The sequence below is a fragment of the Hirundo rustica genome, chromosome 1 (assembly GCF_015227805.2).
Source record: "Hirundo rustica isolate bHirRus1 chromosome 1, bHirRus1.pri.v3, whole genome shotgun sequence".
NCBI lineage: Eukaryota > Metazoa > Chordata > Aves > Passeriformes > Hirundinidae > Hirundo > Hirundo rustica.
The window spans coordinates 127,840,374-127,866,011 of record NC_053450.1 but is presented as its reverse complement, the minus strand read 5'-3'; the positions used below and the strand labels follow the sequence as shown (position 1 = coordinate 127,866,011).

The following is a 25,638-nucleotide window of genomic DNA, read 5'->3' as shown; positions in this document are numbered from 1 at the left end:
ATTTGGGATGTTTACCTTCAAAAAGAACTTGGCATTATAAAATAAGGACTTATATTTTGGATAAAATAGTGGAAGTGTTCAACTAGTCAATGCTTCTACAAATTCCTTTAACTTGGCTTAGACTATGTGACAGTAACAAGAATAGAAATAACTGTTTAAAATTGATGTGCACAACTGCATATCAGTGACAAACATTTTGATTTCTGTGGATCTTTTTTTTTTTCTTCTAGTATTTGTGATTATGACTTAATTTTGTAAGTCATGTGCACTACTTCTACCTTTTACAGACAAGTCATAATATGTCCAAATAAAATTAAATCGTTCTCTAGTATTGGTTTTCAGAGTGGTTCCCACTGTTAAATTCTTTAAAGCAACAAAACAACACATTTGTGAGCTAAGTTTTGCATGCTAAAAGCTTAAACCTAGTGTCTTGTCAGGTAAAATTCTTGGTAAAATTCTCTATGCTTGGAGTTAGAATATTACCATAGTAGGGACTACATGGGACTGCAAGACTGAAGAACTGATACCTCTCCTTAACCCGCTGTTATAAGAGTCCTTTGGAGTTTCTGCGCTAATCTAACAGCTCTTTTGTTAAACTACAGAGCAGTGGAGGGGGGGGGTTATGCTTTGTGTTATATCGTGAAAACATTAGCAAATGAAATAAATGTGAATTTGGCTTTCTAGCACTTAGAATTATTCACTTTGAACTGTAAATTATTTATGGTACTCAAAGAGACACTTTGTAAATAACAGGAAAGCCTCAGAAATCAAATGCAGATTGTGGTATTTAGTCTTGTCATGCCATTATTAACCATTTCAGTTACACAACACGTTTCAATAAATCAAGCACGTCTTTCAGACACCTCTGCTAAAGAGATTAGAAAGCAGCAGAAATAAATGAAGCTGTCTGCAAGTGACAGCTACAAAGGGAAACCCAGAGAAGGAATGAGAAAAAAGGTACTCCTGTGAGCAGATGATAAAGCAGATGCTGTAAAACAACAGGGGGATTGCACCATTTCTTCTCCAGAACTGATGATTGTTTGATAAACAGCTAGTCATGCTCCTGGAAAACCCTGTCCATCAGTGCATATCAGTACAAATTAATGATGACATGTCCTGATTAAACTTGCTGTGCTGTGAAATGCAGCGCATTATCTGCATGGCAGTAAGTGAACAAATGCTCTCAGGGAGTAAAAGAACAAGCAAAGTCACACAGCTCAGGTTAGGTCCCGAGTCATAGCTGCCTGTGGTGAGGTAGGTGTTTAGTTGACAAAACCAGTCTTGACTTGTGGGTTTTGCAGGCTATAGCTTTTTGTTCTGTTCATTGAAAAGAGTTGTCTTGATAATGCCCTTTCTGTAAACTATTAGTCAGTTTTCAAAACCTTCAGTCAAGCTCTTGAATCTCTTCCTTAAGCCAACTTTAAATAAACTTGCACCCTGTGTATATTAACAAGAAGTCTCCCTTTAAAATAAACTGAAAACTTCAAACATCATAGTAGTGAGACCAGAACATCACCCAACAAGAACTCAACTATGCAAGTTCTCAATGACAATATGAGAGCTATCCCAAAAGTTCATTTTCTACAGTAAAAAAAAAAATTAAAAGTCTAATGCAAATTAAAAAAAAAAGTTTCATTTGACTTTTTCTTGTCTAACATACAGAATGAAAACCCTTTTGTAAGAGCTAGTTATTTATTTTAAAAATGGAAGTCACACATTTAACAACACTTCGCTTTCTTTGCTTTACTAAAGCACTTCTGACATAACTGATAAATAATTCTCTGTGGAGTTGAGAAAGTTTTGCCTCTTAAAGACAGGTTGGCTGAATTAAAGATCTCTTCCAAAATAGGTAGGTTCTCTTGGAGATGGGAGTCAGACTTTGCAATTCATTCTGCTCCTGAAAGCAAGGACCACTCAAGGCACTAAGAACACCACTGCCAGCACAGCTAGCAGAATCTGGAATTTCTTCTCACATCTGTAAGACACATTGATAGCTGTAGAGTAAAACCAGATAAGGCAGCCTGAAATACTTTTTTAGAACATTTCCTTATCCTGATCTTACTTTAACCAACCTTCCTTCCATGGGTTCTAACCTCATGTAAAATCTAGAACAATTTAGCTGATTGTTATGAAATAGCATTACAATGAACGAGTTCCAGTCCAAATGTTGGCATTTCTGCAAAGGAAATACACAAGACAGCAACAGAGGTATTTCCTTTATACTTTAATTCAGACTGCAATGAATAAAAAATATATCTTGGGAGAAGTAAAATACTGAGTATTTTTAGTACTTAGCTTTCTCTGTGCATATTACCTGTTCAACAAATGGGTGGAAGGTGAAACATATCCATTTCCCTGACAAAAGATATACTGTAAATAAATAATATAAAGTAAGTTCTTTGAAATTTTAGTTCCTATGTTAAGAAGGTCTGAAGATCTAGGAGAAGAATTAGCTGTACAGGAAAACAAAGAAGTAAGATGTGCAGCTAGAGACAGTGATGGAAACACACTTAAAAGATTTGCCTCCAAGAAGGCACAAAATATGAGAAGCAACCTTTCAACTACTCTTAAATACTTTTCCTAAGTTTTATTAAGAGGTGTCAGTGAGCCACATTAGAGAGGGGGTGGGGTAACCAATATTGTGTAGATTGAAGACTGTGCGTGCTTCATGAAGGAGACTGGGAAGGCTGCAGAAACCCAGGCTATTGCAAAGGCAGCCGATCCAGGAGGCTGTAGCCAGTGTGTTCCCCTCACCTGAGCCAAACCAGGCACAGCCTGGCACAGGGAGTGCCCTCTGCTTGTAGGCAGCCTCTAAAACACAGAAATGAAAGACAATGCAACTTTATTTCCCCCTTATTTCTTTCACCTGGACTTCAACCTACTTATTTCTGAAACAGAGGCTTTAATTAAAGCTACCTTCTATACAATGCACTGAACTTCACCTCTGTTGCAAATAACACATTAATTTCCCCTGACTCCAAGTAATCTTTCTTTCTTTCTTTTATCCCTGAAAGCATCTTGCCTGGGTGAACACCAAGGGGAAATAAGAGGCAGGGGCAACAAAACTGAAGAAGCTTACTGGAAGTTATGACAAACTCTGCATTTTGTTATTATCTTCATTTTAAATACATATACTTCTTTATTTTTGCAACTTCCCCCACTAAAGTTATGGAATGAATTTTAGCAATGCAGCTCCTCACTGGAGGAATGGAAATTACACAAGTCACAGAAGGTAGATAGCAGATAAAATAAAGCATATTGAGAGAAGAGTATGTGAATCGTTCCCTTGCTACAGTGCCACCCTGCCTGGGGAGGCACTTTAGGCCAGGAATCTCTCTTTGTGACCTCAGGTAGTAGGGTTTAGCCTTCAAGCTCTAACCTTGCCTGCCCACATCACAGTTAGGGTACCAGTATCTGAAAATTCCAGTCAAAATCCAGACTAAGGTGTTTTGCATCTTTCTTTCTGATCCTGGATCAGGTCACTGGCAAATCAATTAAAGGTCAAAAAATTTTGCAAGGCCAGCTTCCCTGGGGTATGCAGGAGAGAAAGGAAGCATGCAAACTTTCTATTCCTAAAAAGTCTCCAATGTTGCTGGATCTGGGATTACGTGTGTCCATCACACCTTCTTTTTTTTTTTTTTTCTTTTTTTTTAGGCAGGGGGGAATTTGGGGTTTTAAAGAAGCACACCAACAGGGCCCTTGTGAGACAAAATTTTTATATTTTCTTCTATTTGTGGGGAGAATGCAGCAGGAAGAAGTGAAGTCTCCATATAACCCAGACATATGATGTTTGCTGGTTTTGACCAACAGAAGAAAGAATGAATGACAAAAGTTTCAGTACAGTAAGCTAAAACTGTGACAGTAAATCTTCTAGCTGGGTTCATGTTTCCTGCAGATCATGTACAGATGGGACATGCAATGTAATCACCAGTGGGCTATAAATCCGTCTGCCAACATTGAATTACATAGATATATCTCTGTTGGCCTAACATTTAAATGATGTAGTAGTGGAGCAGAACTCCTATTGTGCTAGATGCTCTGACACCACAGAACATGGAGTTCCCTTCCCCCCATCCCTAAAAGCAAGCTTGTAATTTAAAAGCTGTTAAGTACAAATACAGATACGCAAGCATATGAAAGACAACATGCTCTGATTTCTGTGATAATAGTTACAACATGGTCTTTTTGTACATAGTTGAAGGAAGGATTTGAAGGAAGGTAATGGAGATAGAAAGGTAGCTTTGTAGAAATTTCTATAGGAATTCTGATTGTGTATTAAATATGCTAAAATTGCCAAAATATTTGCTTTAATATCTAAAACTACTGGCTAAAGAATATTGCCGTGGCTTGACCAAATGTAGATCATATGAATAAGCATCTGCCTTTCTACCAAAGAGATTTTATGAAATGAGAGATCTTAACATTAAATGTTTTTAGGCATAGACATAAAAATATTTTTTTGGCAAGGCAGACATAAGCCACCAAAGGCCTCATAAGGAAAGACAAATAAATAACCTGTGCCTAATGTAACCAGAATGAAAGTGAAGTGGGGGTGGGGTGTCAGGGAAGAAAGCATTCTGAGAATGACTCCTGACAGAAGATAAGATTTCAAACTGACAGATCAGGAATCCTTTAGAGGTGAACTCTGAATAGCAAAGAAAATTTACAAGGGCTGTGACTCAGATCGAAATAACAAGTACTTCTAATTAAAAGTGCATGAACAAAGCAAAGGAAGCAAACTAGCAGATGAAAAACAAAGTGATGGGAAAACAAACAAAAACTTCAAAGATTGAGGAGAATTAAGACAATCAGTTATTATTTTATGACTGAAGATTAAAGTAGAACGGTGATGAGCCAGAAACCAAAGAAGTCAACTAAGTAGCAGTCCAGCTTAATGGCATGGATGGTAATATCTAAATGAAACAGAGAAATAATGAAAATCAAATAAATAAGGACAAGAACCTAGTTATCTTCTCTATGTTCAGTATTGTCACATGACAATTAGATTTTTAAATATAATTTAAATTTAATTGAATTTAAATACTTCAAATAAGTATTCTCAGCCTTTCTTTACCACTAGATTAGAGCAATGAGCTAACTTAAAATATTTTTATAGTTCTACATGCAACAGTTTTTTAAGGAATAAGACTGTCAGTTTTTAGAAAATTCAGGGTTTTTTAGTTATGAATAAAATCTGCCACAAAATGTTTCTATTTGATATTTTAATATGCTGCTTTATACTAACTGTTGATTAACATTTTAATAACACTGGAAAAAATGAGCTATGAGATTGGCTTTATAAAAACAGAGCAAGCTTGAAGGTGTGCAGTGGGTGCCAAAAAAATTACAAAACAGAAGTCAGAGTACACAGACATTAGCTGATACTGCAAACAAAAAGCTGTATGTAAATGTGGGAGGTTGAAGATGTACTCTTTGAACACTAGTTGCATAGACCTATGACATCCTAATCAAGGTTTACACACACACTAGTTTTTAGGGAAAAAAAAAAAAAAAAAAAAAGTTTTTAAATAGCACCTAGCCCTGGCTATTTAAGCACTGGCAAAGGCCTGACTCACTACTGCGTCACTGCTGTTTTAAGCATGAAAGACAAGAAATCCAACAGCAGCAGCTACTTTAGGCAGAAATAATTAGGAGTGGGTTGTGTTATGCTGTACACAGACCTGGTTTTTGCAGTGCTGTGTCAGGGCCTCTTAAGGCAACAGCATAGAATTTGTTACCAAGTCAATATTCTGTTGAAGTCCTAAAAGCCGGGTTCAAAGCAACTCTTTATTTATTCACACTCAAGTTCGGTGTTACATTACCCCAGCAGGGTGATTCAAACATTAAGGGTGGATTTTTAAGGCTCTGAATAGTGAGAAGAGGCACAGCTACACACAGAATCCATAAAATTTACATGTGAATTGGCAGATGCAAAATAAAACAGTGATGTGTGAACTCCACTTATTTGGAACTTGAAAATTCTCATGCCTTTGAGATTCAGAGGGTGGAGTTTAAGACAGGTCCTTAACTGCACAGGACTCTCCTATATAGCACTTAGAGTGTTTGCTAGAAAACTAGAGTCTGATTTATTCCTTAACCTGAGAAATTAAAAACTTCCATTCCTCAGCCTAGTGCCTAAACACTACAGAACTGTGTAGATGAAAACATATTCCAGTACAGCATGTTGAAGCTAATGCTTTTGAAGATGGACATACAGGATTGCTAAGGACACAGAAGAGTAACAAAGGAAAGCATGAACACTCTGCTGAAAGGAAAAGACCTGGTGACCTCATTTTGAAGCTGATAGTGTGGGGAAACTTCACAGGTGCAATCATTCAGTAGGTTGTTAGAGATGGGTGAATGCACATGACTTCTCAATCTCATTCTTGAACTTTGCAGACATTTTAACTGGGGCAGGAAAGATGTTCCTAACTCTACCACAAGACGGCAGGGATAAAAGGCTCTGCATTGGCAAAGGCAAACCAAGGATAGCAGTGGAGTTGGGACTTCACATCCACATCCTTAATTTCAGCATAAATTGCCTCAACCAAGGCTATATTTCAATCATAGTCACCAAAACTATGATTTAATATTGCATTCTACACTAGGACTTCAAATGCCCAATGGGATCCCTATTGGTGTAGAAGAAATAGTATGGCAGGCGTGTAAGCGGAACCAGATCTGCCAAAATATTCTCGATCCTCCCTTACGCAATTGTGGCTGCATATTCTGATAAGGATCATATCACAGGAACTCTCAAAATTCATTTGTGAACAAGTTGAATGAAACAATTAATGAAATTGTAATTTGGCTAGAAGTCCTCTCTGCTGAAAACTTCTACTGAGAATAGGTGGAATTAGCATTATGTATTTTTTTTCCTGTAAATCCTTTTACTGTCCTATTATGTTGGAGCAGAAGGTATCTTGGGTTCCTTAAAACATTTTTATTGCACTTATTAAAATCTGCTTTTATGCTGTGCTATTGCACTGTGCTTTGTGGAGGAAGCACAGAGTAGAAATAGTTAAAAATTACCATTTGCGCTCTATCTGAGATAAGAAAACAGCAGAAATATTGTGCAGACATATGAGCGTCAGCAGTGGCAAGTTACAGACATATTTCATACCTAGTTGTACTCTTGCATTTTTAGACAGAAGTCACCCTAGAAACGAATAAAGGGAGCTCAACCCTTTTCTGAACGTTTCAAATTCTGCCTGTGTGAGTCTGACTCCAGGAACTGAGCACTGCTCTCTGTCATCAGCACAGCTTTTCTGGTTCTATCTGAGTGCTTTCACTAGCTCTTGTAGTAATACATATTTCTACATGCATACCAAAAGGCAAACGATTGGCATATGCCATAAGATTTATTTTTTTTCCTAAGATTCAGCAGGCAAGCCAAGGAAAAACTATAAATCATTTCGCACAGACTAATAACTATGACAGAGAAAGTTGTTATATCTTAAAAAGTGACAGGACTCCCATCAGAAGGGAACCTTATCTTGTGCCAAAGAAATGTAACATTTTCTTAAAGCCCCATTAACCTCATGTAAGTCCACTAACCTGGTGTTCCAAGATCATAAAAATAAGACTGATGACTGTCACAGCAAGAATTTTAACACAGTATCAATTGGGTTAGATACCAGGTCGACAGTACTTTAGTGATAAAGGTACAGCGACAAAAAGAAGATAGCAAAACTTCATACAGTGTATGTTTTAGGTAACTTTGATGTAAAAAGAGTTCACAGATTATCTATCACACAGCAGTAGCTGACAATTCACCCGAAAGACTGAGAGACATTAAAAACCACAGGATTTTGAGAATTACAGTGACATACATATGCCTTATCAACATGATTGAATGGTTATTTTCAATTAAGTTACAGTGCCCACTGTACTTTAGAATAAAAAGAAGCACTGTATCTGCCTTGTCAACAACTTGTTTTACAATGCTTAGTCTAAAATATTCTTCTGTGATTCACTTATTTTATAATAATTAGGATAACTTAATGATGTAACTTCCTTTCTTAGTTCAGTGACCAGGTAGACTTGTACTGACCAATTAATCTGAAAAAAGAGAAACAATGAAAAAGCAACTCCTTGAATGTAACACTTAGGAGATGTTTACCTATTGGAATATCAAAAATGCAGGTATTTAAAAAAAAATACTAGAATTCGATGAGCAGCCTTTTACTCTGCTGTCAGCTTTAGAGGCACAAAGGTTGAGAGTTTAATTTCAGGATCTTGAACAAATACAAGAACTAAAAAAATTTCTTAAAGGAAATAAGAATTATGTTTGTAGTGAATTAAAAATGGCATAATTTTATTCACATTTTGTTTTTTGAAGTGAAAAGTCAGTTATACTACAATGCTAATCTCTACATTAATGAACCAAAAATAATTAATCAAACAAAACTTTACATTTCCTTTTGACATTCAAGGACAAAATATTTTGGGATTTAAAAGGTAAGTCTTATTTTGCTCTGAAATGGGAATCCAGTGAAAAAACTGATTGATTAGGGAAGGCAGGTACCTCCACACAAATTAATGAATTTTGATGAAAGAGATGCTAAGGAATTTTTGACCAGCACTACTGACAAAGTATGAAGGCCTGAATTTGCATCTCAGTCCAAGCTTGGACTTTGTAAATCAGACAATTGTACCAAATCTTTCAAAGCCTCTTGTGAACTATTTGTATTGAAACATTAAAAGAAAGATTTAGCTAGTTTTCCAGAAAGAAACCCAAACAACACAACAAAACAAACAACAAAATTCCCATCATTATTATAGTCAAAGAAAACAGTGATTTACATAATGAGGTAAAAGTTCCTTAATCGATATGTATATAGTGTTGTAACAAGGTCATACTACTGAGAAGAAAAGCCCAACTCGCCCATTTCCCCCCAAATTCTCTCAAGCTACCCAAATTAACAAGTTATTTCTTTTTTCCTTGAATAATAGGACTGAATTGAAACATATGGAAGTAAAGTTCAATTTAGATGGAATAGATCTTCCTGCATTTGCTTGCTTATATGTGTGCACGATAAACATATTTTATATCTGTCTGAATCAAAGTCTGAGTTCTTATCATTCTAAAAGATAAAAAGAGGGGTTTAGAATGCATTCATACTTACTAAAAAAAAAAACCAACAAAAGAAGAAACCATCACATCAACAAAATCCTACACCACACCCTTTGAAACAGCTAATCTCACAGTTGGGCAGAAGTTACAGTGACAATGCTCCTGTTGCAATGTCCATCTCACCAAGGGACAGAGCCATCATCAATCTCTCTCTGCAGGTACAAATAGTTTAAAGAAGAGTTGTTATCATGTGGTTTGGTTGGCTGAGCTTTTTTTGTATACTTAATGCAAATTGACTGACAGCCCTGAAGATTAACAATTATCTTAATAGCTGGCACAATGTGGGTCATAAAGATGGTTTTCACCTGAAGAGTAAGAGGTGTTCATTTCCCTGTCCAAAAAAGCAGCTTATTAATGCAAATTCCCATGTTCCTTCACAGCATGCAAATTTCACCCTAGGTAAAAAACAACCAACCAAAAGTTTATTTCAAAGAGGTCCATCAGCAGCTATGTATTTTTGTATCAACACTAGAATAAAACTTGACCCCAAAACATCAAAATCTTTCTTTCTTACTCAGACCCAGTAAATTACTTTCCATGTTTATTAGAGTGGGCACCTCACAGGAAACGGCTTCTTTACCATCAACACAGCTACCCCCTTTCTACAATTTGCAAAGCCTGATGATTATCACTTACTCTTTGTATGTCACATTTAAGGAGAGCCCTGAGGTGCTTCTCAGGGAGTTTATTTGAATCATGAATCAGAAAGGAAAGAAAGCAGCTTCTGAATATCACCAAATCCAGACTCTAGATGCCGAGAAGTATCATTGCCTGTTTATAGTCTCAAGCTGTTCAGACAGTTTCACATAATGGAAGTCAATGGTCATAGAGAATTTTCTCTTCAGAGGTATTTGTAAAATTAAGAGAACCTGATAATGGAAAAGCTCCTATGCGTACACGCAAACCAGAAAAGGTCAAACCCGCTTATTTCAAAATCAACTGAAAATCCATCTGAACAAAAAGGAGGAATAAGAGTCATCAGGCTCCCCATGGCACAAGCCCAGGTTGGGCAGACATCAGCAAACCCTGACAGACATGAGGACAGTTTCTACCTCAGTTGTTGCTGCACAGCACACCCTCAGAGCCTCACATGCCACGGATTTTAAGCTATTACTTTAATTCTCATTAACAGCTTCCAGGTCTCGCCCATGTTTTATTCATTTTCCAGCCAGGGCTACAATAAGGCTTTTACTCACCTCAGCAGGACCACAAGAAGTTTCCTTCCTTATGGACAGAGAGAAAACAGCATGCTTTCAGACCTGATGGAGCTGGAGACAAGCAGCAATTAGCTGACAACAGGCCGACACGTTCTTCACCGCTCTTGCATAAAACATTGTGCTACGCTCCTCTGGCCCACCTCGGCTTTCTCTATTTATTTATTTATTTTCAGGCTAACCACTCAGTAGCCTGGCAAACTGCTGTTATGCAAAGGCAAATTTCCTTCAGGGTATGAAAGAAATAGATAAAATTCTGGAAAGTCCTTTGTCTTCTTTTGACAATCCTTCAGCTCCCCTTTGCTTGCAAGTCCTTCTCACTTTCTGTGAAGGGCTCGGTTGTATTGTCTACTTCAGCCCAAGTTTCTCTGCATTTTTCGGCCCCCAAAGCAAGGAAATACTACTTTACTCCTTCAGCCTTAAATGATTGGGCTCTGTAGATAATTGTAATTAACCTATTCATCTAGCTCATTGCTGCTCATTAGCCCTGAGCGCCTTCATCTGGCCTCCCAGGTCCCACAAAACCATTTTTGTGGATGCCACTGCATCGCGATTCACTTTGAGGGTGTTTTCTTGTTCCATAGCAGAGTTCTCTGATCTTCTCCTGCTTCCTTGTTTAGAGATACTTGTTTAGAGATAACTCTTCCTGATTTTTTTTTTTTTTTTCCCCCATTTTGCAGCCATTCTCCCTAAGTCACTCCTACAGACAGGTGAGGGACAACGCCTCTTGCAAGTGTCTGATTCCTGGAAAATCTTGGTCTTGCTATGGTCTGCCTCAAAGTTACAAGCCCCAGAAGCCAGCTGGGGTTGAAGGCAGTAACTTGCAGAATGTCACTAAATCACTAATAATCACTAAAATGCTGTAATCTTGACAAATGAACAGTAACCTAAAGATTTAGAAAAATAAAAAAAGGCATTTTTCTGCCTTTCTTACCACAGCTGACTATATTCCTTCTTACACTGATATTCTGAAACATGCTGAAATCTGTAACTTTATTTGCCTTAAATAATTTTGGATATTAGCTAGTCATTGTTGTGATGTACATGAAATCATAGAGAAGATTAAAAGTAAATGTAATAGAAAGTGTACTCCTGTTTCAGAAACTAAGTATTTCCTGTCTTATCAGAGTCCTGAGCGTACCAGCAAGTTACCTGGTCTGGCATGAACATAAACGTATGCGCACCAACAAGCCTAAATCATGAGGTCTTACCCCTAGCTTTAAATAATTGTGACGATTTGCATACAAATATCCTACAAGTACTGGAAAAAGTAATTCTCTATTCGTCTCTGCAAGAAATTCTTCTTCCACTTCTTTTCAACAGGGATTCTTGTGAAATGAGAGAGACTCTGACCAGTATCAGAAGTTAAAGGTTTTCCCTGACATCATGTTCTTTGGTCATCACATTTGCCCAGTTAACATATAATGATCAAAGATTTGCAAATCTAGTGTCACATTTAAAACCTATATATTTGAATTGCCATTTACATTGCAAATGTCATTAATGAAGCCTTAAGGAATACTTCATTGTAAAGAGTAGAAGGTTTACAGATACCCTCTTCAGTCAACCTAAGAACAGTGCATCTATTTCAGCTGCATGTAGATATATGCATGTATTCTTTGTTTCACTTCTTACACCAATGAATAATTTCACATTAGTTTTGCATACTGAAGTGAAGAATCTTCCCTTAAGTTGTCTTTCATTAAATCAACCATTTCTTTTTCATACTGTTTTATGTACCTCTTAAGATTTTCTCTTCACCATTACTTTCAACCTGAAAATGACTTTAAATTATTAGAGGCCATGCTAAAAAAAACAAAAACCAAACAACCGAGATTAAGAGAAAGACCATAGTGTCTGCTATGAGAACTGTTAACTCAGTATAATGGTTGTCTGTTGTATTTTGTTACAGTGAAAATTTATACACACGGACCAGCAGATCTGATTTACTTTTTATATGTCTATTCAGAATTGTATGTAATTCTGATGGCACAAACTCATCTATTCCTGTTTAAATAAAAAAGTGTGTTGTGACCAACTTGCTATCACAGACTGACACATTTAAAATTGCATACATTATTAAGTAATAGCTTATGTGTAATTTTATTTGTTTTCAGGGTTACAATGTTCATGAGATAATAATAGAGAACACATTATATATTGTTCTTAAACACATTTTTGCCACAAAAAGTTGAGAGCATTGGTAGAAAATCCTATGTCAAGTTATGTGAAAATATTTATCACCTGCAACCATAATTTCATAAAACCAATATACACTTTACGTAATATTCTATCAGCAAAATCTGTCTTTTCAAATAACCTTTGCTCTATACTTACGCATGTTTGTAATTCAGTGCATTAAATACTTCTGTGTGTGTGTTTGCAATGCACAGAAAAAATACTAGTTTACTCCTATGGTAACTGTAAATGTCAACACCACTGGACCCAAAAATGGTGAATTACAAGATCTTAATTTTAGCGAATAATCACCTTCATATTTTCTACCTAATGCTGAACAAAACATTAATTGGCATTTACCTCCTAATGTTTACAGAACATAGACTGTATATTTCAAAGACATAATCCTTACCAACTATATACTGACTTTTATTTTAGTGTCTATTATATAAATTAGGACTCTGTTGAATTCTTATACTGAGGAACAAATAAATGATAGTAACTTTATTTAAATACATGCACAGTACCGTGCACTACAGCATGATGAAGTATTATTTTTAAAATGGATGAATGAATCAATAGAAAAATAGATTTAATAAATAATTAGCATTTTAAAGTCTGGATAAAAATGGGAAATCATGCATTTCAAGCAAAGTTTTTTTTTTTTTCCCTTGTTTTTTTAATGAAATCTCTGAGAACTTAAGACATGCAGAGGTGAGAAGCAGCTCACTCTGAACGAAGAACAATGTTAAGACTGCACAAAAAGGTTTTTTTGAGATTGTTTATATGCAAGACTGAAAAAACTTGCCATTCTTGGACTTCCCTTCAACATTAGACAGTGCTGTGCAAACCTCAGACAAATCCTTGTATTGTGATTTCTAAGCTGTTAGGAAGTCTCTCAGAGAGCTAAGAAAGTTAAAACCTAAGCAACTGCCTCACCAAAATTTATGAAAAGAAATATTTGGATTCCAGATAGCAGACTACAAAAGGGTAATAGACAACAGTTCATAATTTCCTTGAGAGATTAACTTTGGGGATGAGTAATTATAGATGGCATAAATTTATAAATTATTATGACACAAAAATATGTTTAATTTTCTAATACTTAGAGTTCATATCTATGTCTCAATATTTAGCATACGTTACTATGTCTGCCAACTTAGGAAACAAATGAAAAGTGATGATTTACTTGAAATTAATTTTATGTTTTTCCCTACCCCAACATTTGTCTGGACATTGACAATGCAATCAAAAGAACTATAAATTTTCAGAAGTGAGGCTACTCCAGTGAGTTTGATTAATTATGCATTAACCCATTTCTCTGACGCATCCTTCACTAAATCTTTGGTGGGAAATGCACTTTAATTAGGCATGAGCTTTGGTTATTTGTGTGCATATACACTATGCTATTGGTCAATGTGCAGAATGATTTAAAGTTTGCCGTGTTACAAAGATGTTTGCTAATGAAAATAATTCTAGTGTTTCAACAAACACTGATGGCTAGTTTTGCAAGTATTATTGTCTTCACTCAGCATGATCTTCTTAGTCTCAGAGTTTTTGCTCGAACTTTCATCAACTAGTAATCTTAACAAAAAAACTTACACAAGAACAATCATGATCATTTGAATACTGTGCATATTGTTAGATGTTTTCAGCAGGTACAGTTACTCATGTACATAGGAGCTATCAGAATAAGTTACAAGATTTTAATACTTAGTTGAATAAAAATATTCTCAGGGTAGAAATAAATGATAAATTAAAAACACAAGTTAATGAGACCCGCAATGATTTTACTCTGAAACAGGTCAGATTCACTATTCATGTAAAGTTGTTTGATTTAAGAGATACTATTGAACTTATGGTATATGGTTACTCTAGTAGAAAAAGCTGAAACAGAACAGAGAGAAAATCAAATTGCCCATGACATTCTTTTCCCATATTCCATGGCAGAATGAGCCCATAGATTAGTAAATGGTAACGCATGCAACAAAAAAATTTGCTGTATCACTGTATGTAAACATCTGCTTTCATCATGCAAAATGCCTACAAAACTGTGACAACATTTTTTTCTAGTAGCATAGTTTTACATCAGCTCAGCTACAGAACGGATAACCAAAATCCAAGATTTTGCAAACAGAAGATATTCTGAAATTCTTGAAAGATTTCCAGCATAAATATTCCAAAGCCCAACAAAGCTAATTTTTTTTTTTTTTTTTTAACTAAACTACATAGGCTTATTCCTTGCTGTGGTTCCTTGTTCTTTTGATGATAGAAGAGAAAAGACCGGTTTTTGGAGGTGGTCCCATCAACATGGGGGCTTGGTTCTTGTGCGTAATTTTTATCTGGGGAAGAAAAGAGAAAGACAGAGTTATCTCTTGAGCTAGTTCAGCTCCAGCAATCTGAGATGCCTGATTTATCTTTATATATAACTTCCAGACCTGCACCATTTAATCTAAGATGAAAGGAAAATACCTGGGGGTTTTTTTATGAATGATGTTCCACATGCCGTAGACCAATCTATGTGTAATTGTTTTTCCACAAATAATTTAAATTATACACAAAAAAAATTTAAAAACACATGTAATAAAATAAATGCCAATATACAATCTTACTTTTTGAGTGTGGGATTTATTGCTTGCTGATGAGGAAGAATTTAAAAGTTGGAAAGAACATACATGCTGACAGACCAAGCTGTTGCCTATTATTGAGATATAAGCCATGTCTTTACATTATTTATTTATACATCTAATCAAGCTGTACTCTTTCATCATAGGACAATACATAATTTCAAAGCAGCCATAGTGAACAAAAGTATAAAGCTAATACATAAGAAAAGGTCCAAAAAGATGAAGTAACATTCTAATTTGTTAATTAATTGTTAATAGAATAGACTCAAATATTGAAAAGACTATTTAAAACACTTTGTAATACTGCTCTAAAGCCACCCGTTTTGATTTCTTTGATATAAAACTACGAATCACCTTAAATGAGACAACCTTAAAGTAGATTATGTCTGCAATTTTCTCTAATTCAAGTCTAAATTAGAGAAGACATTTTATGAATGTATGCTATGCTCAAAGCTAATTGAAAGCAATTATCAAAGTGGCATTTTGTCTGTGACTTTAAGATACATTGTAAGATAATAAATGATTCTCATTATGTAATAAAAAGGTCACATCTTGCCTTTGGGCTAGTGACGTTAGGAGTTTTTCAAAAGCAATCCGAGACATTTTCTTTAGTGAACTACGACTAATACAAGAACCATCACTTATTAAATATCAGTTGTCACCTGCATAGTACCCACATCAGAGATGGGTATTTCTTCAAAAAAGAAACACTACCTCATTAAAACTGGAAAAATATATCTCTTAAAGTGCATACCTGACATTTTCAAGTTAAAATGAATATCCTTCACTTGTCATTCACTAATCGTAAATGAAACAAAAAATGTACGTCATGTGGATAGGCTCATTAAAACATAGATCAGGACATTTCTCGGGGTGGAAATTTACTTTACCATGTAAGAAGACAGAAACATAAAAATCTCAACAGAGTGTGTGTCTTGGTTTAACTCTATTAGAGCCTTTACTTTACTCTCCAAATGCTCATTTTCATGCCACCTTAGTTCATTAACTTCAAATTTCATGTGGGACCTCTTTTTGTCAACACTATTCATTAGTATCGAATAAAGCATATGGGGAGTTCCTGGCAATGTAGATTACTTTCACATGGATAATAACTCCGGCTTTCAAAGACTGGCACCAATATATTTTCTCAGAATAAATTCTGTGTCAGGCATCACTTTGGAAGCCAAATCTGTAGTTGGGGTAAAATTGGCATTATTCCATTGATGTCAGTACCAGCTGATGATCTAGTTCTGGAAAATTGCCTATTTTCATAACTTTCACGTGCTTCATAAGACATATTTTGGGGGTCAGCACAGTGATGATACCAACCTGATCCTAGGATGAAGTCTTGGCTTCACTTTGCGAATATGAGGTTTTTCATTGGATTCAACACTAAGTTTAGCCTAGAATGTTGTGGATCAGGCTTACAACAAAAATCCACGACATGAAGTAACCTACAGCTGGTGTGAATGAGTTTTTCAAGTCATAAAACGTTACTTTATTGCAATATTTGGCCATGATGTGGCAGTAGGAATGCCTTTAACTTTCCTTTCTGAGGTAAAACATAGTCATTCCATCTTAATGGGAATAAAAGAGCAATGCTCAAAAGATGGCTTTAGTATGAAGAGGTGAGGTAATCCTGAGACTCTGTACAGATAGCTTGTTGGGGTTGGGTTGTTCAGTGCTGCTCAGGATGAATGCAATTACATGCTGAGTAAATGCTTATCATTTGTAATGTTCTTTCTTGGCTTGAGCCATCTGTTTCAGAGAGCACAACCTCTTCAGTATGTTGCTTCCCATCAGCTGAGATCAGCTAACATGCCTGAACATGATTATCCACTACCATGCATGGGGATGAGTCCTATATGCCTTTCTCCAAGATGTATTTTCAACCATTATAAACAGGCACAATTTCAATGGTGGAAAATATATTTTTTTACTTAGTCATGGTAGAGTCTCTTAATATTGCATTGGTTAACAATGATAACCATCAATTCCTTACTTTCCTACCCTAAAAATAAATAAATTGAAACATCTTATTTTTGGCTGATGAATAGAGATCAGTATGTTTCTGAACCATTGCAGTGTTTTGCCTGAAGAAGGCTTTTGTCTTTCTCAAGACTCTCAGGCAGAGCATTTCTGCCCTGGTCTCTCACTTCTGCTTCTGTTCTCATACTGGCAGCACTGCCAGAGTTGGAGCTGTGAGTTTGGGTGACAAGTGACAGTGTACACTTCGAGATGGGAAGATGAGAACAAGCACTGAGGATCTCAGACAGAGAAATAGTGCTGTAGGTCAGAGTAGGGCTGAACACTAAAAGTGCTCTATGGGAGGACAAAAAGAGAGAGAGAGAGAGGTCTTTACTTAGAAGGAACTGGGACTTTGTTAAGTTAAAAATTCATACTTACAGCTCTATAGAGATTCTATGTGTGTGTGCACAGGGAGTGTCTAAAGACTAACATTTACCATTCAGTTTCTCTTCCATTCAGCAAGCATCTTCATGTCTTTTTTAGTAGAAACACAACTATAAAAGTTTTAAATTACCCTTCTTTAAGATTTTTAATGTTTCCTAGATTTACCTGTGAGTCACATATACACATGCACTTGAGAAAGAGATTGTAGAGAAAAATATCCAGAAACCTAACATCCTAACCTAATGTATTTTTAGGAATTGATGATATATATTCATAAAAATTACTATGGAATTCTGAAAAACATTTTTTGTGATCGCTTATTCAATTTATTGAAAATATGGAATAACTTGAGGTTAATACAGAGGACATTTTAAACATAAATTGAGTGCCTGAACTGCTGCTGGAAGAAAAACAAAAGAAAGAAATCCCAGCCAACCAACAAAAAGCCCCAAAACAACAACTTCCTTCCTCCAAACCAACATCAACAAAAACAACAACAACAAAAACAAAAACCAAAACCAACCCAAACCAATCCAGAAAAAAACACAAACTAACCCAATCCCAATGATACAAAAAAAGCAAAACAAAAAAGAATTTATTTGACATATTTGGCATAAATGTACATTTAAAAATAGGCAAAAATCAGGAAATAACAGAATTCCACTTTGAGGGTAAGTATGCAGCCACCTGAATTGCTCAGATACCATGGATTTTTGTTGTAAGACTGATCCACAACATTCTAGGCTAAACTTGAAGTGTTTAAGCCAATGACAAACCTGTTATTCACAAACTGAAGCCAAGACTTCATCCCATGAGAGTTGGTATATCTAGTAACTATTTATCTAGTGGAAAAATATTCATTTGAAATTTTGAAATCACCTTCCCAGTGTTAGAAAGTATGTCCAATGATTGTATTTGTGGCGAGGAACACTAGGTCAAATTGAAAGAGCAAAATTTTTGAAAGAAGAGATGATAATACCTTCCTAAATGCCAGTAGAAAATTTTCTGATCAAGAAGAACCCTGAATTTTTGATACTAAAAATACTTACAAATGAATAAACCAGGCACTTATTTGTTTTAGGAGCAGGTCAGAATTTCAAAATGCCTTGAAGCCACATTAATACAGTGTATCCACTAAATGAAATGCAGCGAGCATCAATAATTTTAGCATGATAACAATATCTTTTAGGTCGGTCAGTTTTGCTTTCATGTTCCTTTTCCTGCAGCATGTGCTGATTACCTTCATGCTCCTGGCTTCACAGAATGCCTAAACATTTATTGGTTATTATTTCAGAAGACATGGTGCCATAAACAGTTTCTAAAGTACAGCGCTAACTGAAAATAGAAAACTGGAGACAGAGGTAATCAGCTCAGCTAATAATATTTCAAATAAGGTTAAAGAACATATTAGTGTATTTTAAAGATAGAGGGAGAAAACTGCCAGAAAAAAAACCCAGCTAAGATCCAGCTAGATCTTTTAGTTTATGGTCACTTTTTCACATGTTCTCAGCAGCAGTTAGATACTTCTTGTTTTGAGGGTATGAGGAGGGTTTTCCCAGTCTAGATGCCCAAATGCTGCTCCTCTTACAGGAAATGGAGGAATGCAACACTTCTATATCACAGGAGTGCCAAATACTTTTATCTTCTCAGGTGATCAAGAGTGTATGGGGTATCTGTATGTTATGAATCAGAGCAACAGAATGTAGGCACTGCTGAGCAAAATTAACCTATGACTTGCATCATGTGGCATTTTGGGCAAAATCACTCAGATCTAGACTAGTTGTTTGAAAAGCGTTATGCAACACATCCTAAATAAATTTCTAAACAATATTATTGTGCAAAGTGCAATCAAACCTAATCAGTTTGGCATTAATTAAGCTCTAATAATATACTCTAGTCTCTCTCCTAAGTAGTGTGATCCGTTTCCCCTTCACACAGGTAGATTGGAGAACGTTACGGTGTCATCATAATTTTTAAACATACTGAGAAAATGACAGAGCTGCAAAATTAAAATAAATGATTAATGGCATTTTTTTCATGTTTTGTACTAATAGGTATCACTGAGGTTTTAAATTAATAGAGCTGTCAGCTCAGGGTTGTTACAGATCCAGTGCAGAACTAAAATGGAAATTATGTATTCCACAGATACCTAAAGATGACACTTTGGAATATTTTAAATTTTAATTAGTAGGTGCAATTGTTTTTCCCCCTCCTCCCTAAAACCACTGCAAATTAATTGGCAATTAGTCACAACTAATTCTTTTCTTAACAATCTGAACTGGAAAGAAAAGTGCACTACATGTTAGAGCATTTGTCTGGGGTGCAGAAAGCACACATGCAGTAAATTGCTTTGTCAATTACAAAAACTACTGTTGTGAAATTAAGAAAAAAATACGCATACATAAACAAAAATAATTAAAGTGCAGTGTACCTGTGACCACAAAAAATAATGCCCAGCTGCAAAATAAAATGTTAAAAACTCAATAAATCAATCTGGCCTTGGAACGGAAATATATGCACACTGCTGCTCAGAAGGGAAAGAAGTGCCGCAACTTTGTCTAACATTAAAAATCTTCTCTATGGCTGAAAGTGACTGATTTCCATTTTTGGGTTGACTATGTAGTAACTGGCTAACATTCTATTGAAATTAGCCACCATATCTAGGACCCAGCTCCTGTTTGCTCTAAAGTGGCAGATACAGTAGTTTAAATTCTCCCATCATAAACAACTGATAAGAAAATACTGGTACAGCCAGAGGCATGGAAAGAAGATACTTTACAGACAGAGTCTAGAATACAGCTGCAGCTGCTTCATGTGATGTGCAAGGTATTTGGGGCAATGGATCTAGTGATTATTAATGAAAGCTTGGTTTGGTTTAAATTCTTGTTTTCTCTGGATTTAGCTACAGGACAGTGGGATCTCTGTGCTCATCACACCTCTAGGGACTAAATGAAAAACTAGAGAGAAACCACTCATTTGAAACTTATTTTTAAGGTGCATTCAAATTACAATACTTTGAAATACTAATGTTGAGCAACATTCATTCCATTATTTACTCCAACTAACAGTGAACAATCAGTAAAAAATTCTAAAAATAATGTGTCCCAGATATCTGTGAAACTGTGTTTCTGCAATCCATTAGGTGAGCTCTGACTATGTGCTTTTATTTTTGTTTCTTTATTTAAGCAATATTCTTGCATCTTCCATAGACATTTCTGTCTTCTACTTTTAACCTAGTGTTTCTAGAAGCTTGACAGTCTTTCAGATTTCATGCCAAACAAGTCAGGAATAGATGAAAGAACTGAATTTGCAGTTATTTCTAATTAAGATGGAACATTGTTATAGATTTTTTCAAAACATTGCTAATAATTTATGTAGCTAAATTGAAAGATTACTTTTCTTAAAAAAAACCCCAATGGCTAAAGCTAGAAGTTTATTGAATTAACTTGAGAGTCTTTGAAGTTTCATTACTATTAATGACCTGTTTGGAGATCAGGTGAAACCATAGATATCTTTCATGTTGCTATATTTGTCTGGGAGAGCTCTGATAGAATTTCCTCTTCAGCTAATCAGACAAGATGTTTAACATCATATTAACATTATCATCTTTCCTTCTCCCAAAGAGTCTTCTATAAAAAACCAGTGAAAACAATACAATTTGATGCTCAGATGCTACATCTTATTATACCAGAGCAGAGTGACTTTGTTAGACACTGCAGTCTGCATGTGTTCAACACATTGAGTAATTCTGGATGACAGATTTTTAGACCAAGCCACTCACATTTTTAAGTATGCACAGAACCTACAAGAGTGTGTACCTGTTCTCATCTAGGGATGATAGGCGCATAAGCAATGTATCATAAAAGATTTTAAAAGAAATACATAATTATTTGTTTACTCCTGAAAATGTTCACAGGAAGGAAAAATCACAGATCACAGCTTCTGGAGAATCACAGCATTATCTACCACATTCCACAATATTTTCTCAGAGCTCACAGAATCCTTTTGAAGGAGCATGGCCTCCATATGCATGAGAAAGGACAGCGTAATCAAGAGTGTCATCATGCTATTTGTGTGAAACCTTCTTCCCAATCAGAAAGGAGAAGCAGCTAACAGAAACATCAGAAACATGTTGATTCTTTCGACAGGAAGTAAACTTCCAAGCCTGCATGTGCAGGCTGTATCCTATACGTAACAGGGATTTGAGGCTGAACTTGTTTTCCTGAATAGTCGTAATAGAAAAGCAGGAGAGTTTTCATCAGGTTGAACTTCATTTCTTGAAAAATCATTTGGAAAATACTCTCATTTATATCAAAACCTGAAGCAACATAGAAAACTTCTGAGCTTAAGTAGTTTCAACTGGGCAAGAGTTGATTCAACATCTGCTGATGCTATGAATTTCTTTCTCACTTAGTCTCTGTAATACTTATAGGTCAGTCCTTAAAACTATTGAACTTAGATGACACTGAAGTTCCTAAGATACCAAAAATAAAGTGCGTTATTTCAACTTCATAAAAGATAGGTGAATGGGGAAAGATAGCAGGTGGTTTTTTTTTTTTTTTGTTTTTTTTTTTTTTTTTTACAACAGCTTTCAGGCTGAAACACCGAAGAATCAAAAACCTGAGGCTCAGCTGCTGGTGTCCCACTGATGTGTGCAACCTAACAAGCTGCAGACCTCTCTCTCCTAAAACTATTGACATGGTATATCCAAACACAACTGCAGGTTTTTTCCTTCAAACAACATAGCTAGTAAACTAAAAAGTTCCTTGCCTCAGCATCCTAATGAGCAAAGAGGTAGCCTGGGAATGTCTCCCCATGCCTGCACAATGCAGGAACAGCAGCATCTTTATATACAGGACTCAATTTCTTGTAAGGACTAGAGAAAGAACTTCTTAAGAGGCATAATAAAAGGAAAGGTGTCCTAGGGAACTAAACTTACTGTGTTATTTGTCTGGCCATGATGATTTTTTTTTTAAATTTAAAAATGTGTCATTATTCATTTCCTTTTATTTTGGGAGAGAATGGTAGTTTTTCCTCTAAAAAAGACAAACCTCCTGATTTTTATATTGGCCTACCTATTAGTTTTCTGAAATTTGAGCTCTTGCTGGCTCAAATGACTGACTATGCCTAAAGAATTATTTTGGTTTTCTGGGGGTTTTGTATAGACTCTGGTTTGGATACATATCACAGATATCACTCTGGTATTTACATGATCAAGTATGCTTTGGCTTCTAAACAAAGACCGATGTGAAGCACAAACTCAGAAATCAAGTCTAGATCTTTGGTTGAGAGAAAGCTAATATCCACCTATGCCATTATCTAAGGAAGAATTCCTAGCTACTTTGCAGAGAATTTAAAAAAACCCCCTCTGTTGTAGTTAGAATTAGTGGGGAGGAAAGAGGTTGGACCATACATGTTTTTTACTTTGCAAGATGTAGAAAACAGAGTGTGGTATGTATACAACGATGCAAGGAGCTATTGCAATAAATACTTAGCTCCTCAGCAGAAAAAATAATACTCAAAAGTGAATAAAATAACAAAAATAATATTTCTATATCAAAATTCATATAAATGCGTTGGTATAGTTCTTGTACTTTTTCCTCAGAGGAAACAAAAACATTCAACAGCATGGTATTCTTACACAATGCCAAGTATATTCCTTTAACAATGGTATAGCAAAAAGAATAGGTTCCTCAGAAAAGTATATGCCATTTCTATCCCTTTTACAACTGGACAGCAGTAATTATCAGGAGTAATTTACTGTTTCCTCAGGGCAGTAATTGAAATGTAAGAACTGACTCTTTTTCCAGGTTTGTTCTCAATTGTGGCTTCTGCTAGCATTATCAATCAGACAACAGAGATTCTGCACAGAGCAAGCATCAGGACAAAAAAAAAAAGAAAAAAAAGAAAGAAAAAAAAGAAAAAAAAAAAAAACATGTTAAAGCCAGCAACTTTCCATGAGTTCTCTTCTGTAATCTGGCAACTTAAAAATTACATATCTTTTTCCTGAACAAGTAACTGCTGGGTTCAGTACTGTTGTTCTGCACTGAGTCATTGTAGAAGAGGTAAAGACGATATCTCTGAACTCCAAAAGGTTTTTTGCAACCAATCTAACAAATCCCCACTGCTCAGCCTTCGCACAGCAGGTGTTCATATGGTTCTCCTCACATTGCAGAATCTGAGCACTTCTCTAGAGAATGAGAATTCAGCATTCTTCACAATGTTCAGCTGTACAATATGGTGTATCTGGTAAACAAGAACTACCAGAATTCTCTTCTGTCATCCTAACAGTTACATGCCTATTAACACCTTAGTGAACTTTACCCCTTTTATTTTTTGTGTAACTTTTAAGTCTACCATGGAAACAAAGCTCATGAAAGGAATCCAGCACCTTTTTTTTTTTTTTTTTTTTTTTTTTTTTTTTTTTTTAATTTGTCCTATTTGTAGTGGGAATTCTTCCTTGTCACAATTGTATTTTGTCATATTTACAAGCTGCGAGGCTACAGCAATTCATCTGCTTAAAAGCAAAGCTCTTCTTTAGCGAACCAAAATTAGTAGAAGTGTATATTAAAACGTGTTACTAAGATTACACAGGATAATAAAGAACTTGGATTTCTTCAGCCTCCTCTCTGAATGCTTGGTTAGCCTCTATAATTTATTTGAGAAAGATGAAAATGGAGAGTTCTTACAGATACACATTTTCTTGCGTTGTCTCTAAAGAGTCACTCAAAGACCCTTCTCTGAGAGAACTCCTATCCTAGGTTATCCTAACTTAGGCAGACTGATGTTTGCCTGCCCTCACTTCATATGTGTGGGTACTGAAACAAGAAACTAATTAATTTCCTTTTTTTACCCTTTAAACTGTAAGGACTTAAAAAATATTACTCCCATTGTATAATTCAATCAGCACAGTTAAGAATTCAGCTTTTAATTAAAACTTTCTTGATATGAACTCTCAAAAACACAATAGAAAATTTTCCTAAAACTTTAAGACTAATACTGGTTACTTTATACATTTTAGCATCAAAACAGAGATTGAATTTTCCTCAGCAACTGAGACTCTAAATCTGATACATCATCATCAATAAACGATCATATTGGCTAAAGGAATACTGAGACTGCACTCTTCAAGTATTTTCCAAACTTCTGAAATAGATATTTTTATTCCATTCTAACCTGTGTTTGAATTCAGAATGATAAACTGGAAATGCAGAGTGTACTGAAGTATATAAAAACAGTTTGTGGTGATGTTATTTAAGTAAATTGAGTTAATACTGATGAAAATGGTTGTATTCTAAATAAAAGAGAAATATTTCTATCATTGAAAAAGAAGAGAAAGAAAAATAGTCAGTTGCAGTTACCGTGCAAGGAGTTTGCATCCAAGGTTCTCCATCTATCTGCATAGGCAGAGACTTGCTGGTCCTAAAGGTACAAATTTCATAATATAAGAAAAGGAAACTAGAAAAAATGATAAATGTATTTATTGAAAAGGCATACGTGTGATGGCATCCAGATATAACCCTGATTTACCCCTACACTCCTATGAAATTTCCTGTATGACTCAATATACTCACAAATGTAACACAGTCAATTTAGACAGCTTAGTCTTATTTTCAACACAGAATGCAAAAACATGGCAAATATTCATGCATCTTGCTAGTAATACACTACTCTTTCATGGAAGAAGAGTCTGTAATTTGTGAAATAATGAGTGAATGACACAATAACATCAGGAACAAACCTTATTAATAGAAAAGACAAACAAATTTGTGCTTTTTTTTTTACAATTTAGATTGTACTACTAAATAGCATATATAAAAAGGAAACAAGAAATAAATTTTAGATCTATCATCACCACTTACTAGAATCACTGTGTCTACATCTGAGTTAGACAGAACACTCAAAGAGAATGAAGTTTGAACTATATTCAGAGCATTTAACATACCATGTTATAAATTTAAATTGTTTAGCAAAGGGGCTCTGATTTAAATAGAAAGATACAGACAGTATTCCCTCTCTAGTTCCGGATGCTTTTCAGAAGAGTGTTGAAAAATAAGAACAGAAAAAAACC

The 25,638-nt window shown here is 35.4% G+C and overlaps 1 protein-coding gene and 1 long non-coding RNA gene across 12 annotated transcripts in view; both read right to left on the bottom strand.

Moving 5' to 3' along the window:
* Positions 1 to 7,228: 7,228 nt before the first annotated feature.
* LOC120757221 (uncharacterized) lies at positions 7,229 to 10,729 on the bottom strand. 2 transcript variants are annotated; one of them, XR_009208238.1, is made up of 4 exons: positions 10,494 to 10,729; positions 10,333 to 10,404; positions 9,187 to 9,288; positions 7,229 to 8,061 (listed from the first exon to the last, which is right to left on the bottom strand). It is a non-coding gene; the product is annotated as an uncharacterized LOC120757221 (long non-coding RNA). The 2 variants fall into 2 exon arrangements; XR_005702424.2 differs by having other exon boundaries at positions 10,333 to 10,729.
* Positions 10,730 to 12,470: 1,741 nt separating this feature from the next.
* The window catches only part of DGKB (diacylglycerol kinase beta), a 382,225-nt gene continuing 369,057 nt past the window's right edge, over positions 12,471 to 25,638 (bottom strand). For all 10 annotated transcript variants that reach the window (XM_040076701.2, XM_040076658.2, XM_040076666.2 and 7 more), the window contains 2 exons: positions 24,929 to 24,989; positions 12,471 to 14,870 (listed from right to left, as the gene is read on the bottom strand). In XM_040076701.2, coding sequence (XP_039932635.1) covers positions 14,763 to 14,870; positions 24,929 to 24,989 — 169 coding nt within the window. In that variant the 3' untranslated portion in view covers positions 12,471 to 14,762. The remainder of the gene's footprint in view (positions 14,871 to 24,928; positions 24,990 to 25,638) is intronic.